This window comes from Heterocephalus glaber, unplaced genomic scaffold (assembly GCF_053883595.1).
Source record: "Heterocephalus glaber isolate CG9 unplaced genomic scaffold, H.glaber_assembly_v1.0 deba00001504, whole genome shotgun sequence".
Classification (NCBI taxonomy): Eukaryota; Metazoa; Chordata; class Mammalia; order Rodentia; family Bathyergidae; genus Heterocephalus; species Heterocephalus glaber.
In genome coordinates, this window is record NW_028258324.1 from 73,177,903 (window position 1) to 73,195,292 (window position 17,390).

Consider the following 17,390-nt stretch of genomic DNA (forward strand, 5'->3'; position numbering starts at 1 on the left):
TAAAAAGACTTTTGTAAGTTAAATTTAGGGTTTTTATGTGAGGCTACATTCAACATTAAAGAGCAATAAATTAGAGGCCACCTCATAGCTCCCAGGCAGGAGGAGGCTTCCAGGTAGGCATGCCACAGCCCCCAGCCCAGAGGAGACCTCCAGATCAGTGCGCCATGGCTCCCAGGCAGGAGGAGACTTGTGGGTAGGCGTGCCATGGCTCCCAGCCTGGAGAGGACCTCCAGATTGGCAAGCCATGGCTCCCAGGCAGGAGGAGACTTCTGAGTAGGCGTGCCATGGCTCCCAGCCCACAGGAGACCTCCAGATCGGCGCGCCACAGCTCTCAGGCAGAAGGAGGCTTCCAGGTAGGCGTGCCATGGCTCCCAGCCTGGAGAAGACCTCCAGATTGGCAAGCCACAGCTCCCAGGCAGGAGGAGGCTTCTGGGTAGGTGTGCTGCAGTTCCCAGCACAGAGGAGGTGAGCCGCAGGCACCAAGAACACCACTACCACCACCACCCTCCACCGTGTCAAAATGAGAAGACAGGTAGAACAAAGGAGCGGCGGCCGGGAACGGACCTGCCTGGCCTCGTCTCCTCGCCGCTCGCCCCCAGGCCCGGCTGCCGACTCCCCCAGCTGTCCAACCATGTCCACCATGGAGAAACACCTGTTCAACCTGAAGTTTGCGGCCAAAGAACTGAGCAGGAGTGCCAAAAAATGCGACAAAGAAGAAAAGGCCGAAAAGGCCAAAATTAAAAAGGCCATTCAGAAGGGCAACATGGAAGTGTTGAGGATACACTCCGAGAACACCATCCGCCAGAAGAACCAGGGTGTGAATTTCCTGAGAATGAGCACGCGCGTTGATGCGGTGGCCGCCTGAGTGCAGACGGCAGTGACCATGGGCAAGGTGACCAAGTCCATGGTCGGTGTGGTCAAGTTGATGGACGCGACGCTGAAGACCATGAACCTGGAGAAGATCTCCACCCTGATGGACAAGTTCGAGCACCAGTTTGAGACGCTGGACGACCAGATGCAGCAGGTGGAAGACACAATGAGCAGCATGATGATGCTGACCACTCCCCAGAACCAGGTGGACCTGCTGCTCCAGGACATGGCCGACGAGGCAGCCCTCGATCTCAACATGGAGCCGCCTGCAGCGCACTCCCCGCCGGCTGCAGCCTGACACGCCGTGTGGCCCCCCCGTCTCCCACAGCCGCCTCCCCCAGGCATGGCACAGGGCCTCGCCTCACTATGGCAGCAGCATGGCACAGCACTCTCGACTTCATGCTCGGCGCCAAAGCTGATGGTGAGACCATTTTAAAAGGCCTGCAATCCATTTTCCAGGAGCAGGGCATGGCAGAGTCGGTGCATACCTGGCAGGATCATGGCTACCTAGCAGCCTACACAAACAAAAATGGCAGCTTCACCAATTTGAGAATTTATCCACATGGATTGGTATTGCTGGACCTTCAGAGTTACGACAGTGATATCCAGGGCAAAGAAGAAATCGACAACCTTTTGAACAAAGTAGAAGAGAGAATGAAAGAATTGAGTCAGGCCAGTATTGGGCGGGTGAAGTGTTTACCAACCATAGTTTGAGGAGGGGCCATCGACAGATACTGGCCCACTGCTGATGGGCGGCTGGTTGAGTATGACATAGATGAAGTAGTATATGATGAAGATTCACCTTACCAGAACATTAAAATTCTACACTCAAAGCAGTTTGGAAATATTCTCATCCTTAGTGGGGATGTTAATTTGGCAGAGAGTGATTTGGCATATACCCAGGCCATCATGGGCAGTGGCAAAGAAGATTACACTGGCAAAGACGTACTGATTCTGGGAGGTGGAGATGGAGGCATATTATGTGAAATAGTCAAACTGAAACCAAAGATGGTCACTATGGTAGAGATTGACCAAATGGTGGTTGACGCATGTAAGAAATATATGTGCAAAACGTAGTGACATCTTAGACAATCTTAAAGGAGACTCCTATCAGCTTCTAATAGAAGACTGTATTCCAGTACTGAAGAGGTATGCCAAAGAAAGGAGAGAGTTTGATTATGTGATTAATGATTTGACAGCTATTCCAATCTCCACATCTCCAGAAGAAGATTCCACATGGGAGTTTCTCAGACTGATTCTTGACCTCTCAAAGTATTGAAACAGGATGGGAAGTATTTTACACAGGGAAACTGTCAATTTGACAGAAGCCCTGTCACTCTATGAAGGACAGCTTGGGCACCAGTATTGTCCTGTGGAATTCTCGAAGGAGATCATCTGTGTCCCTTCATACTTGGAACTGTGGGTATTTTACACTGTTTGGAGGAAAGCTAAACCCTGAAGATGGATATCCCAATGAGGTGTGCTGCAGATAGCCTTCCTGACCTCAATACGGTGTACATGCCATCAAAATGAGTCAGGCAATTGATTGTGACTTCCTTAAAGTTTCCTCTTTTTCATTATTATTTTTAATTTTAAAAAGCAAATGGAAAATGTATATTTTGATGAGCTAGGGTGTTATTTTTTTGAAAGTCAGCTGAAGGACAATTAGTACAGCAAAGACTGCTAAATGCACTGACCCCCTAGAATGTGATTTTTGTTACTTTTTATTTCTGTGTGGTTTTTTTGTTTTGTTTTGATTGTGGTGGCACTTAAATTTGGACCTTTGGAGGAATGAGCATCGTTTTTGTTTCAGAGGGAAGTTCTTGATGGTTTTAAAAAAATTGACTTAGATTTTAAAATTTGGTGCTTTTAAGAAAGAGTTAAAAATGAATAGCAATGCTTCAATTAAAGTTACAAAAGAGAAAAAAAACACACAAAAAACATGGAGCTGCTGCAGGACCAGACCGGCTCTGTGGGCACCAGCGTGGCCTTGGCCGAGCAGGTCGAGCTGTCCCAGAGACTGGCCCACCTGTCGGACCAGGTGTGAGGTGGGCCGCACCCAGCGCCCAGGTGTGCCGTGCAAATGCTCTCTGAGAGATACACGCCCTGGAATGTGCTGGAAGCTGAGATGCCCTTCCACCTGCCTTTGGGTTTACAACATTGAGAATTCCAGTATTTCTTCGCCCTTAACTGGATCTTCAAGTTCTGTATCACTTGTAATGATGTGTATTTTTATACCTGCCTTTTAACAGGATTCATTGAATTGGTGTATATGGATCTTGAGAATTCGATCTGAATTGTAGCTCCCACATACTCAGTTTCCCATTTAAAATTATCAGAGTGAAGGGGTTTTGTTTTAGTGTGATTGGTGATACATGGATGGCAGGTGGTACATAAAAATTGAAGAAGAGGGCCTGGGGATTTAGCTCAGTGGTTCCACACCCTGCCTTTCAAGCACAAGGTCCTGAGTTTAATCCCCAGTACCAAAAAAAAAAAAAAAAAAAAACCTGAAGAAAAATGGCTATTTAGCTTGGTTTCCTGCTGTAAACACTTCCTATGGCTTACTCAGTGGACAGTGCTCTCTCTGTATAGCCTTTATTTTCCTTTGTTTTTCTTTGTTTTTGCCATCAAAACAAAACTGCAGTTAAACTGCAGATTCGTTCTCCTGACTTTTACTACAATTACCTTAGGAAATTTTTCACTAATACTCACTGTTTAAGTTCTGTAAGTTTTTCATGTGATGAGAGTTTGTGTACCTGAAAAAAAAGCCACATAACTTCATTTATTAACAGGAAAAATTAAATGTGTTCACTTATATTTTCTGTTTACTAAGAGTTTTTAAAAAGTCTTAAAAGGTTTAACATTGGGCAATTTCTAGCTATTTTCCTATGTCAACACTTTAAGTAGGCTCCTTATAGTGTGTTAATTAGCCTGGCATTCGTATTACACACCTAACATTGCCAAAGAATTGTTGATTGGTTTGGGGAAACCCTGGGATTGTGTGTTTATGCGTTTTGTTTTGATTTTACCAACCAAAACCAAATAAAATTAGAACTGCATTTTAAGTTCGGAAAAAAAAAAAATGAGAAGACAGGTAAACAAGCCACAGAACCAGACTTCCAGATCACCTACAGCAACCCCAAAGGGAAAGGAGATGGAACACTCTGTTACTCAACCACCTGGACTCCCTGAACAAGCAATGAAAGAGGATCTGGAAAAAATGAAATCAGAAATAATTTCTCACATAACAGCAAAGATTGTGCCCATAGTGTGAGATATGATTAATAAATTTAGAGAGGATACAGATAAAAAAATAGACCAGCTGAGGAACATGATGGAATCCCAACATAGGAAACAAGTGGAATCCATAAAATGGATCCAAACAGACTTCCAGGAGATTAAAAACTCCATTGAAAGTCTATGCAGCAGAATGAGCCAATGTGAAGACAGAATTTCAGATATAGAAGATAAGATTGCACCCAGGGATTTAGCTCAGTGGTTTCACCGCCTGCTGCACAAGCGCAAGGACCCGAGTTCGATCCCCGGTACCACAAAAAAAAAAAAAAAAGATTGCAATTAGTGACCAGGAAAAGAAAAAATTCTTTAAAGTTTTAAGGGACCACAAGAAATCAATCCAGCAGCTGCTAGATGATGCAAAGAAGAATAACATAAGACTGATTGGAGTCAATGAAGAAACAGGAGAGAGTGCGGATGACATAAAAAAACTGTTTACAGAAGTGATGGCAGAAAACTTCCCAAGCAGGGAAGAAGAATTTGACATACAGAGATGCAAGGCATAGAGGACTACCAACTAGCCTTGATCAAAAAAAAATCTACACATAGGCATATAATTGTTATTCCAGAAACCCAACAGAAGAACAAAATTCTATAAGTAGTTAGAGAAAAGAAATAAATCACATGCAAAGGAAAGCCAATCAGAATCACAGCAGACTTCTCAGTGCAAACCCTCAAGGCAAGAAGAGCTTGGAGTGATGTGTTTCAAGCCCTAAAGGAAAACAACCTCCAACCCAGATTGAGGTACCCTGCAAAACTATCTTTCAAAATTGATGGAGAAATAAGATACTTTCATGACAAAGACCATCTTAGGAACTTCATGAATACCAAACCAACACTCCAAAAAATTTTAGACAAAATCCTAGGAAAAGACAACGAGGATCACAACCCCAGGAAGCCCAGCAGAATGAATCCACTGAGCATGACAAGAAATTAAAAGCAAAGGGGGAGGATCAAACAAAAAGAAAAAGTCATGACAATGATAACTCAGTATGTATCAGTTATAACCATCAATGTTAATGGTCTCAACTCACCAATCAAAAGAAATAGACTGGCAGAATGGGTCAAGAAGCAAGATCCAACAGTATGCTGCATACAAGAAACACACTTAATTCAAAAAGAAACTCATAGACTGAAAGTTAAAGGGTGGAAAACAATACTCCATGCTGTGGGAACCTGAAAAAAAGCAGGAGTAGCTATCCTCTTTGCAGATCAAGTGGATTTCAAACCCACACTGATTAAGAGAGACAAAGAAGGACATTATGTCCTTGTAAAGGGAACAATCCAAGAGGAAGAAATGACAATCATAAATATCTATGCGCCAAACACTAGTGCACCCAACTATATAAAACAAATACTAGTTGACATGAAAAATCATATAAGCACTAATACAGTAGTAGTGGGGGACCTCAATACCCCTTTGTCACAAATAGATAGATCAACTAGACAAAAAACAAGCAATGAAATACTAGAACTCAATCAAACTCTTGAACATATGAACCTAACAGATGTTTACAGAGTGTTCCACCCCACAAAATCAGAATTCACATTCTTTTCGGATGCACATGGGTCATTCCCAAAAAAGACCACATACTCGCTCATAGAACATATTTAGGTAAGTGCAAAGGAATTGAAATTATCCCCTGTATATTATCAGACCATAATGCAATGAAATTGGAGATCAACAGCTAAAGAAACTGCAAAAACTTCATAAACACATGGAAATTGAACAACACACTTTGGAATAACCAGTGGGTCACAGGAAATTAAAGAAGAAATCATACAGTTCCTTCAAATAAATGACAATGACAGTATAACATATCGGAATACACGGGACACAATGAAAGCAGTCTTACAAGGGAAATTCATAGCAGTGAATAATCATATTAGGAAAACAGAGTGAGCCCAATTAAACAACCTGATGCTGAACCTCAAGCTTCTAGAACAAGAGCAGGACAAACCCACAGCTCTTACAAGGGAGAAAATTATAAAGATCAGGGCAGAAATCAATGCAATGGAAACTAAGAAAGCAATACAAAAAATCAATGAAGCCAAGAGTTTGTTCTTGGAAAGAGTCAACAAAATGGACAAACCCTTAGCCAACCTTATCAGAAAAAGGAAAGAAAAGGCCCAAATCTATACAATTAGGAATGAAAAGGGTGAAATTACAACAGACCCAGCAGAAATCCAGAGGATCATCAATACCTACTTTGAGAACCTATATGCCAATAAGATGGAAAACACAGAAGAAATGGACAGATTCCTAGGCATGTATGAATTACCAAAGTTGAATGAAGAACTAAAAATTCTAAACAACCCAATAGCAATCAATGAAATTGAAAACATAATTAAAAACTTACCAACCAAGAAAAGCCCAGGTCCTGATGGCTTCTCCACTGAATTCTATAAGACATTTAAAGAGGAACTACTGCCACCACTTTTTAAACTCGACCACAAAATTGAAAGGAAAGCAATACTCCCAAAATCATTCCTGGAAGCAAACATCACCTTGATCCCCAAAGCAGAGAAAGACCCAACCAAAAAAGAGAACTGTAGACCAATCTCACTAATGAACATAGATGCAAAAATCCTTAATAAGATACTGGCAAACAGAATGCAGAAGATCATCAAGAAGATCATATACCCTGACCAAGTGGGATTCATCCCAGGGATGCAGGGATGGTTCAACATAAGCAAATCAATCAATGTAATACACTATATCAATAGAGCCAGGGACAAAAACCATATGATCATTGCAGTAGATGCAGAAAAAGCATTCGACAAAATCCAACACACATTTATGATAAAAACTCTATGAAAAATTGGGATAGACAGTCTCTACCTCTCTGATAAAAGCCATCTATGAAAAACCAACAGCCAATATCATACTAAATGGTCAAAAACTGAAATCCTTCACACTAAAATCAGGAACAAGACAAGGATGTCCACTATCACCATTCCTGTTCAATATAGTTTTGGAAACATTAGCCACAGCAATTAGACAAGAGAAAGAAATAAAAGGAATAAAGATAGGAAATGAAGTCAAATTGTCATTATTTGGAGATGACATGATACTCTACATAGAAGATCCCAAGAACTCCATCAAAAGTCTTCTAGACTTAATAACCAAATTCACTAAAGTAGCCGGACACAAGGTCAACACACAAAAATCAATAGCTTTCCTCTACACAAACAACAGAGCCACTGAGAGAGAAATAGGGCAAACAATTCCTTTCACAATAGCATCCCAAAAACTGAAATACCTAGGAATCAACCTAACAAAAGAAATCAAAGACCTCTTCTCTGAAAATTCTAACACTTTGAAAAAAGATATTGAAAGGGATATCACAAAATGGAACGACATCACTTGCTCCTGGGTAGGAGGTATCAACATAGTGAAAATGGCTATACTTCCAAAATTGCTACATAGATTCAGTGCACTCCAAATTGAAATCCCAGCAGCAGGAAGACATGAATGCCCAGCATAAGAAAGAAATGGAAACCGTGATTGCCCAACATAACAAAGAAATGGAATCCATGAAACAGATTCAAACAGATATTCAGAGGATTAAAAACTCCATTGAAAGCATGCAGAGCAGACAGAATCTGAAGACAGAATATCAGATATAGAAGACAGGATCACAGTTAAGGACCATGAAAACAGATTTCTTGAAGATAGTAAGGGACCATGAGAAATCAATCCAACAGCTGCTAGATGATGCAAAGGAAAATAACATAAGACTGATAGGAGTCCATGAAAAAACAGGAGAAAGTGCAATTGACATAAAAAAAAAACTGTTCACAGAAGTAATAGTAGAAAACTTCCCAGACACAGGTGGAAAATTGGACACACAGATAAGTGAGTCATATAGAACTCCACCCAGCCACAATCAAAAAAAAATCTACACCTAGACATATAATAGTCAAGATCCCAGAAACCCAACAGGAGAACAAAATTCTACAAGCAGTTAGAGAAAAGAAACAAATCACCTACAAAGGAAAGCCTATCAGAATCATGGCAGATTTCTCAACACAAACCCTCAAATCAAGGAGAGCCTGGACTGAAGTATTTCAAGCCCTAAAAGAAAATAACTTCCAACCTAGACTGTTGTATCTGGCAAAATTGTCTTTCAAAATTGATGGGGAAATTAGATACTTTCAAAACAACACCTGAGAAATTTCACAAACACCAAACCAGCACTCCAAACAATTTTATGCAATATCCTAGAAAAAGACAATGAAGGTCACAACTCCATGAGGGCCAACAGAGAGAAGACACCACGTAAGGTAAAGCACTAAAGGGAAAGAAAAAAATAAGAAAAGAGCCAACAGCAATAAAACATCATGGCAAGAATGAATCAGTATCTCTCAATTATAACTATCAATGTTAATGGCCTCAATTCACCAATCAAAAGAAACAGACTGACAGAATGGATTAAGAAGGAAAACCCAGCAATATGCTGTATACAAGAAACATACGTAACTGAAAAGGAAATTCATAGACTGAAAGTAAAAGGATGGAAAACAGTTCTACACATGACAGGAACCCAGAAAAAAACAAGGGTAGCAATCTTATTTGCAGACAAAGTAGATTTCAAACCAAAACTAAGAGAGACAAAACGGGAACAATCCAAGAGGAAGAGATGACAATCCTAAATATTTATGCACCAAATACGAATCCCCCCAACTATACAAAACAAATATTAATGGACATGAAAAACCAAATAAACAATAACATAATTGTAATGGGGGACCTCAACACCCCTCTATCACAAATAGACAGATCAATCATCTAGGAAAAAAATTAACAATGAAATTCTAGAACTGAACCAAGCTATTGAACAAATGGACTTAATAGATGTTTATAGAGTGTTCCACCCCACAAAATCAGAATATACATTCTTTTCAGCTGCACATGGGTCATGCTCCAAAATAGATCACATGCTAGCTCATAGGGAGAATCTAAGTAAATGTAAAAAAATTCAAGTTATCGCCTGTGTATTATCAGACCATAGTGCAATAAAATTGGAGATCAATAACATAAATCACAAAACCCCCACAAACACATGGTAATTGAATAACACTCTCCTGAACAGAGGAAATTAAAGAAGAAATTAGACAGTTTCTACAAGTAAATGATAATGCCGGTACAACATACAGGAATCTATGGGACACAATGAAAGCAGTTCTACAGAGGAAATTCATAGCAGTGAATGCCCATATTAGGACAACAGAGAGAACTCAGTTAAATAACCTAATGCAGAACCTCAAGCTCCTAGAAAAAGAAGAGCATAACAAACCCAAAGCTCGTACAAGAAAGGAAATTATAAAGATCCCAGCAAAAATCAATGCAATGGAGACTAAGAGAAAGATACAAAAAAAATCAATGAATTGAAGAGCTGGTTTTTTGAAAGAATAAATAAAATCGATAAATCTTTAGCCAACCTTATCAAAAAAAGGAAAGAAAAGGCTCAAATCCATGGAATTAAGAATGAAAAAGGTGAAGCCACAACAGATCCAGCAGAAATTCAGAGGAACATCAGTACCTACTTTGAGAACCTGTACTCTAATAAAATGGAAAACACAGAAATGGACAGATTCCTAGATACATACAAATTGCCAAAGTTAAATGAAGAAGATATAGAGATTCTAAACACCCCAATAACAATGAGTGAAATTGAAAATGTAATAAAAAATTTACCAACAAAGAAAAGCCCAGGTCCTGATGGGTTCACTGCTGAATTCTACAAGACATTTAAAGAAGAATTATTGCCATTACTCTTTAAACTCATCAAGGAAATTGAAAGGGAAGCAAGGCTTCCAAATTATTTCCTGGAAGCAAGTGTTACTTTGATCCCAAAACCAGGGAAAGATACAACCCCAAAAGAGAACTACAGACCAATCTCCCTAATGAACATCGATGCAAAAATCCTCAACAAGATACTGGCAAACTGAATACAGAGTGTCAAGATCATACACCCTGACCAAGTCAGATTTATCCCAGGGATGCAAGGATGGTTCAAGATTTGTAAATCAATAAATGTAATACACTATATTAACGGAGTTGAGGACAAAAACCATATGATCATCTTAATAGATGCAGGAAAGGCATTTGACAAAATCCGCACCTGCTCATGATAACACTACAGAAAATTGGAATAGAAGGTCTTTATCTCAACCTGACTGAGGCTATCTATGAAAAACCAACAGCCAACATCATACTAAATGGTCAAAAACTGAAAACTTTCACGCTAAAATCAGGAACAAGACAAGGATGCCCACTATCACCACCCCTGTTCAATATTGTTCTGGAAACATTAGCCATAGCAATTAGACAAGACAAAGAAAAGGAATAAAGATAGGAAAGGAAGAAGTGAAACTGTCATTATTTGCTGATGATATGATCCTTTACATAGAAGACCCAAAAAACTCGGTCAAATGTCTTCTAGACCTAATTGACAGATTCAATGGAGTAGCTGGATATAAGGTCAACACTCAAAAAACAATGGCCTTCTTATACGCAAATAGCAGACCCATTGAGAGAAATTCGGGAAATCCTTTTACAATAGCATCTAAAAAAATGAACTATCTAGGAATCAACCTAACAAAGGAAGTAAAAGACCTCTACACTGAAAACTATAGCACCGTGAGGAAGGAGCTCAAAGAGGATATAAGAAAATGGAAAGATATCCTTTGTTCCTGGGTAGGGAAAATCAATGTAGTGAAAATGGCCATACTTCCAAAACTACTGTGTAGATTTAATGCAATACCGATTGAAATTCCAACAATATACTTCCCAGAACTAGAGAAAACAATCCAAAAATTCATTTGGAAGCAGAAGAAACCTAGAATAGCAAAAGCAATTCTAGGCAACAGAGACATGGCTGGGGTTATCACAATCCCTAACTTGAAACTATACTACAAAGCTACTGTGATAAAAATAGTATGGTACTGGCAAAGAAACAGACTTGAAGATCAGTGGAATAGATAAAAAGATGCAGCAACAACTCCAGACATACTCAGCCACCTCATCTTTGACAAAGGAGCCAATCGCCCTCATTGGAGAAAAGATAGCCTGTTCAATAAATGGTGTTGGAAAAACTGGATTTCAACCTGCCAAAGATTAAAACTAGACCCATACCTATCACCGTGCACTAAACTAAGATCGAAGTGGATTAAAGAGCTAAATATCAAGACAGAAACAGTAAACTTGCTGGAAGATGAGTTAGGTAGAACTCTCAATGACATTGGCATAGGAAAAGACTTTATGAACAAAACTTCAGTAGCATGGGAGCTAACACAAAGAATCAACAACTGGGATCTCATCTTACTGAAAAGCTTCTGCACTGCAAGAGAAACTACCAGCAGAGCTAAGAGACAATCTACAATATGGGAAGAAATTTTTAGCAGCTGTACCTCAGACAAAGGTCTATTATCTAGAATATATAAAGAATTGAAAAAAATCAGACCCCCCCCCCAAATTCAAAGACCCAGTTCAAAACTGGGCATCCGAAATGAACACACATTTCTCAGACAAAGAAGTAAAAAACAGCAAATAAATATATGAAAAAATGTTCAACATCACTGGTCATTCAAAAGATGCAGATGAAAACAACACTGAGATTCTCCCTCACCCCAGAAAGAATGGCTGCTATCGAGAAATCAACCAATAACAAATGCTGGTGGGGCTGTGGAGAGAAAGGAACCCTTCTCCATTGCTGGTGGGAGTGCAGACTAGTGCAACCACTGTGGAAATCCGTATGGAGATACCTCAAAGAACTAGGACTAGAGGTCTCATTTGACCCAGCTATTCCCCTACTGGGTATCTTCTCCAAAGAATTAAAAGAATCATACCACAGCAATATATGTGCACCTATGTTTATAGCGGCACAGTTTGTAATAGCTAAGGTTTGGAAACCGCCCAGATGGCCATCAACTGAAAACTGGATAAAGAACATGTGGGTTTTTATAAAATGGAGTACTACTCAGCCATGAAGATCAAGAAACTAGAGTCATTTATAGCTAAATGGATGCATATTGAGGCCATCCTCTTAAGTGAAATAAATAGGACACACATGTAAATACCAAATAGTTTCTCTAGTGTGAGAAACTGAAAGTGTAAATAAGGATGAACATGATTAAAATGAATAATTGGTAATTTGAAATAGGAAAAGGTCCAAAGGAGTAGGGGTGGTGGAAGGGGAGGGGGAAAGGGAAGAAAGGAAAGGAAAAATAATGAGAAAGAAAAAAAAATGGAAACAAAGTCTATGTAAATAGGGAAGAGTGGTGGGGGTGAAGGGTGCATAGGTAATGGGAGAAAAAATAAGAACTAAGATACATCATGTATAGGTACAAACACCCAATGATAAATGTAAATGTATACCTAAAATGTACCAATTAACATATTTTTAAAAAAGTTATTTGGAGCAGTTTAGATTCAGGAAACAATTGCATACAGCATAAATAATAAAATTTCAAGGATTTTCCTAGCCATATGTATAACATTTTCTGTGAATGTTACTGACTTTTTTCAAAATAAAAACAATGACATATAATGCAAAAAAAGAAAAAAAGAAATCCCAGCAGCATACTTCATAGACCTTGAGAAAACAATCCAAAAATTCATTTGGAACAAGAAGAGACCCAGAATAACAAAAGCAATTCTAGGTAACAGAGACATGGCAGGGGGGTATTACAATCCCCAACTTGAAACTATGCTACAAAGCTACTGTGATAAAAACAGCATGGTACTGGCAAAGAAACAGACCTGAAGACCAGTGGAACAGATTAGAAAATGCAGAAACAACTCCAGACACACTCAGCCACCTCATCTTTGACAAAGGAGCCAAACACCCTTGCTGGAGGAAAGATAGCCTCTTTAATAAATGGTGCTGGAGAAATTGAGTTTCAATTTGCCAAAGATTAAAACTAGACCTATATCTCTCACCATGCACTAAACTAAAATCGAAATGGATTAAAGATCTAAATATAAAAACAAACGCTGAACTGGCTGGAACAGAGATTAGGTAGAACTCTTGAAGACATTGCTGTAGGAAAAGATTTTATGAACAAAACCTCAGTTGCCCATGAACTAGCACAAACAATCAACAAGCGGGATCTCTTTTTACTAAAAAGCTTCTGCACAGCAAGAGAAACCACCAGCAGTGTGAAGAGCCAACCCACAATGTGCGAAAAAATTTTCACCAGCGGTCCCTAAGACAAAAGTCTATTATCTCGAATCTGTAAAGAACTTAAAAAAATCAGACCTCCCAAATTTAAAGACCCAATCCGAAAATAGGCATCTGAAATGAACAGACATTTCTCACATAAAGAAGTAGACATGGCAAATAAACATGAAAAAATGTTCAACATCATTGCTCAGTCGAGAGATGCAAATGAAAACAACACTGAGATTCCACCTCACTCCAGAAGGAATGACTGCTATCATGAAATCAACCAACAACAAATGCTGGTGGGGCTGTGGGGAAAGAGGAACCCTGCTCCACTGCTGGTGGGAGTGCAGACTGATGCAACCACTGTGGAAATCAGTATGGAGATACCTCAAAGAACTAGGACTGACCCAGATATTCCCCTGCTGGGTATCTTCCCCAAAGAATTAAAAGAATCATACCACAGTGATATATGTGCACCCATGTTTATAGCAGCACAGTTTGTAACAGCTAAAACTTGGAAACAGCCCAAGTGCCCATCAAATGGAGAGTGGATAAAGAAAATGTGGGGTTTTTTTATAAAATAGAGTACTACTCAGCCATCAAAAAGGAAAAATTAGAGACATTTATTGCTAAATGGATGCATATTGAGGCTATACTCTTTAAGTGAAATAAACAGGACACGTGTAAATACTGAATAGTTTCTCTAGTGTGAGAAACTGAAAGTGTAAATAAGGACTAAAAGGTATAATAGATAATGTGAAATAGGAAGAAAAGGGGCAAAGGGGAAGTGGGAGGGGTAGGGGAAAGGAAAAGGAAATGAAGGAAAGAAGGGAATGGAATTAATATGAGAAAATGAAAAAATGGAAACAAAGTCTTTGTAAATACGGAGGGATGGAGGGGTTGAAGGGAGGGCAGGGGAAGGGGGAAAAATAAGAACCAAGAGAGATTATGTAAAGTTGCATATCTCCAATGATGAATGTCATTATATTGTATACCTAAAATGTATCAATAAAAGGATTTTTAAAATAAGTAAATAAATTAGAGGTCATTAACTTGACCATGACGGGGCTGAGACTCCATGCAGCTCAATCTTGCTCAGTCTCATCCATTTGCAAGAGAGGAAGAAGATGCAGCTGAGGTGGGGTGGGGATTGGGCTGGGCTGAGTCTCTTAGGGGGCTCTTGGGGTCTTTGAAGGAGGCAGGAGAAGGTGCTGTCATTGCACACAGGAGCTGTGTGGAGGACCCGGCTGCTGGCAAGCACCTGAGTTGCTGGAACGGTCGCAGGCTTGGTCACCCTCGAGGGACGAAGCGGGTCTCCTCGCCTTCCCTGTCTTCTGTTCCCCATAGTCAGGGGAAGGGAGGAGACCACCGAGGCCCCGTCCAGCCTGAACTGCCCCGAGCGAGAAGAGCTTTCTCCTGCTGGTGTTGACAGTTTGTTTGTGGTCCTGGTGTAGTAGTGGTGCTGTAAGATAAGTTCAGTGATTCTCTTTTCTTTTGGGTCCTATAGATGCTAAGAGAGACAATAGATACTTCTCCTTTATATCTCATCGGCAGTCATTAGCATGTGACCAGTTTATACGTGACTAAAATGCTAGAGAGACGAGAAAAACACGGATGTGGTGCCACAGGCCTGTCATCCCAGTATTCTGGAAGGCTGAGGCAGGTGGATTGAAAACTGAAGCCCAGCAGGGGCAACTTAGTGAGACCCTGCTGGGGTTCCGGCACCTGCCTTGCAAGCACAAGGTCCCAAGTTCGATCCCCAGTACCAAAAAAATAATAATAAAATAAAAAATAAATAAAAATAGTAAAAAAGGGTGGGGGACATAACTTGGAGGAAAGGCCCTGCCCTGGGTTTAGTCCCCTGTGCAACCAAAAACAGGAGAAACCGTGCCTTCCACCTGAGTTTTGAGATTCCAGATGATTAAATGTGCTAAGATCAATTTTAGTGGAGATTGAAGTAAAAAAATATTTTGAAAAATTAAAAGTAGACGATAGTTTGGGAAATATTTTTCAGCACATATTTGTATTGAAATGCACACATTTGAAGAATCAGCCACGACGTAATCGTTGTAGTAGATGTCATGAATGGAGTTTACGTCAGTGGCATTGCTTTATCAATGGAAATGTAGTTCCCGGGAGATCTTCATCGCAATGCCCAGACCCGGGGTGACACGCGTGTGTCTCCCTCCACCGCACCCCGTGTTGTCTTGCAGGCTGGCGGAGGAGACCTTCACGGCGGACGAGGTGGCAGACGTGCTGAGCGGGCTGCAGACCGTGGTGCACAGCGAGGTGGAGTCCGAGCTCATCCACACGGCGCACACCAACGTTCTGCTGCTGCGCCAGCTCTTCGAGCAGGCTGAGCGCTGGTACCTCAAGCTGCGGACCGACGTCTCGGAGCTGGAGAACAGGTGACCGCAGGCGCTGCCCAGGACTGGCTTCTCCGGTCTCACCGCTCCTTACGCAGCTCGGCTGCTCAGTGTCGCAGTAGCTCCTTAGAGATAGGTCAGGAGGAAGTGAAGCTTATCAGTTAGAAATTGATTCAAATATAAGAAGTGCCATAGATTCAGACTAACAGCATTAGAAACTGATCCTCAGTCATTGCTTTCAGATCATACACTTACTGTATAGTAGGAAACAAAATATTAAAAAATTTATAACCAGAACATCTAAGGGCTTACAAATTTCAAAAGCTATGGTAAAATCCATAAAGTCACAACCGATTGCAAGACAAGGCGTGCAGGAAATCAGCAGGGTGGGAGCACGGAGCCCCAAACTGCTTCCTGCAGGTGAGGCCAGAACCCCATTCCGTTACTGCAGCCTTCAGCCGGTGGGCTGTGACAAAACTCTAAGAAGTTGATTTTGTTTAATTTGGTTTTTTGTTGCTGTTTGTTTTGTTGAGATTAAGTCTCACAGTGTAGTAGCACTCACTACCTACCGCTTACAGCAATCCTCCTGCCTCAGCCTCCCAAGTGCTGGGATGACAGGCGTGCGCCACCACGCCAGGCTGAGAAGTCAATCTAGGAAGTTCAGAAGCCTCATGTGTGAGTGCGTGCACAGTCAGTCAGCTCTCCTTCATCTTTGCAGGTCATCAGGGGCCCCAGCCCACACCATCCCCTGTCTTTCCTGGGAATACCTGAGGCTGTTTTCCGTAGATACGGTGGCATTTTCCGGGCTGTTTCACTAAAACTCAGCTTGCCCTTCTTAGCTTTCGGTGTGTGTGTACGGTGTGTGTGTACTGAGTGACAGCAGTCTCATGGCGCCTCGGCAGTGAGAGACAGAAGTGTGAGCGTCACGGAATTGCGCTGGCGCCGTCACTTTTAGCTGCCTGCAGGGACTCGCTGCAAGCTGGGCTCCCGGTGCTGCCGTCGGCTGCCATCGGCTGCCCTGTGTCATGTTTAAAGCTTGGTGCGGCCCATGCTCCTCCGCCTTGCATGTGCTAGGTTCATGCCATGACTTTATTCTTCTTTTGTGCGATACTAGTCTATTCTAAATGAGTGTTTCTTTTGCATTTGCTTTCATCTTCAAGAGAATTATTAGAACAAGTTGCAGAATTTGAAAAGGCAGAGTTTACATCTTCAAGAAAAAAGGTAATTTTGGGTCCTCCTAAGTCCATACCTCTTAACAGTGGGCATTCGAGGGATGAAAGGAATTCTCAAGGAGAAGCATTTGAGGGCGTTCCAGACCTGTCTCTCGGAGCTTCAGCCAGGAGACAACAAGTGGAGGAAGTAACTGTGAAAACCTGCTTCTGTCTGTCAGGACCTGCACACACCTGTGTGGCACACACGCACGTGCGCATACGTGCCATCCCTACAGTGCAGTGGGAATCCCGGCCCTGGCAGCCCTTTCTCAGTGGAAGCAGAATGCAGGGATGGGACGAGCCCCACTGCGTGCATCTGCCCTGTGTCCATTGGCCCCCGGCCTTGCAGCCTGCTGGATGGCTGAGCCACGTTTGCCTTGTTTCTTCCTTTTTTGTCCTGGGAGCAGAGCCCGGGGACTCATGTATGCTCTGCAGATACCTTCCCATTGAGCCACACTCCCAGCACTTTTATTTCT

General features: G+C 41.3%; 1 protein-coding gene and 2 pseudogenes across 2 annotated transcripts in view; all 3 read left to right on the forward strand.

The window, feature by feature from the left end:
• Positions 1-17,390, forward strand: part of Lztfl1 (leucine zipper transcription factor like 1) — a 30,023-nt gene that overhangs the window by 3,452 nt on the left and 9,181 nt on the right. The window contains exons 3-4 of the mRNA XM_004835037.4: positions 15,551-15,745; positions 16,864-16,924. Coding sequence (XP_004835094.2) covers positions 15,551-15,745; positions 16,864-16,924 — 256 coding nt within the window. The remainder of the gene's footprint in view (positions 1-15,550; positions 15,746-16,863; positions 16,925-17,390) is intronic.
• LOC101696652 (charged multivesicular body protein 1b-like) lies at positions 521-15,533 on the forward strand (annotated as a pseudogene). Its single transcript, XR_015441072.1, has 2 exons — positions 521-1,141; positions 2,828-15,533. The product of XR_015441072.1 is annotated as a charged multivesicular body protein 1b-like (transcript).
• Positions 1,138-2,772, forward strand: LOC101696291 (spermine synthase pseudogene; annotated as a pseudogene).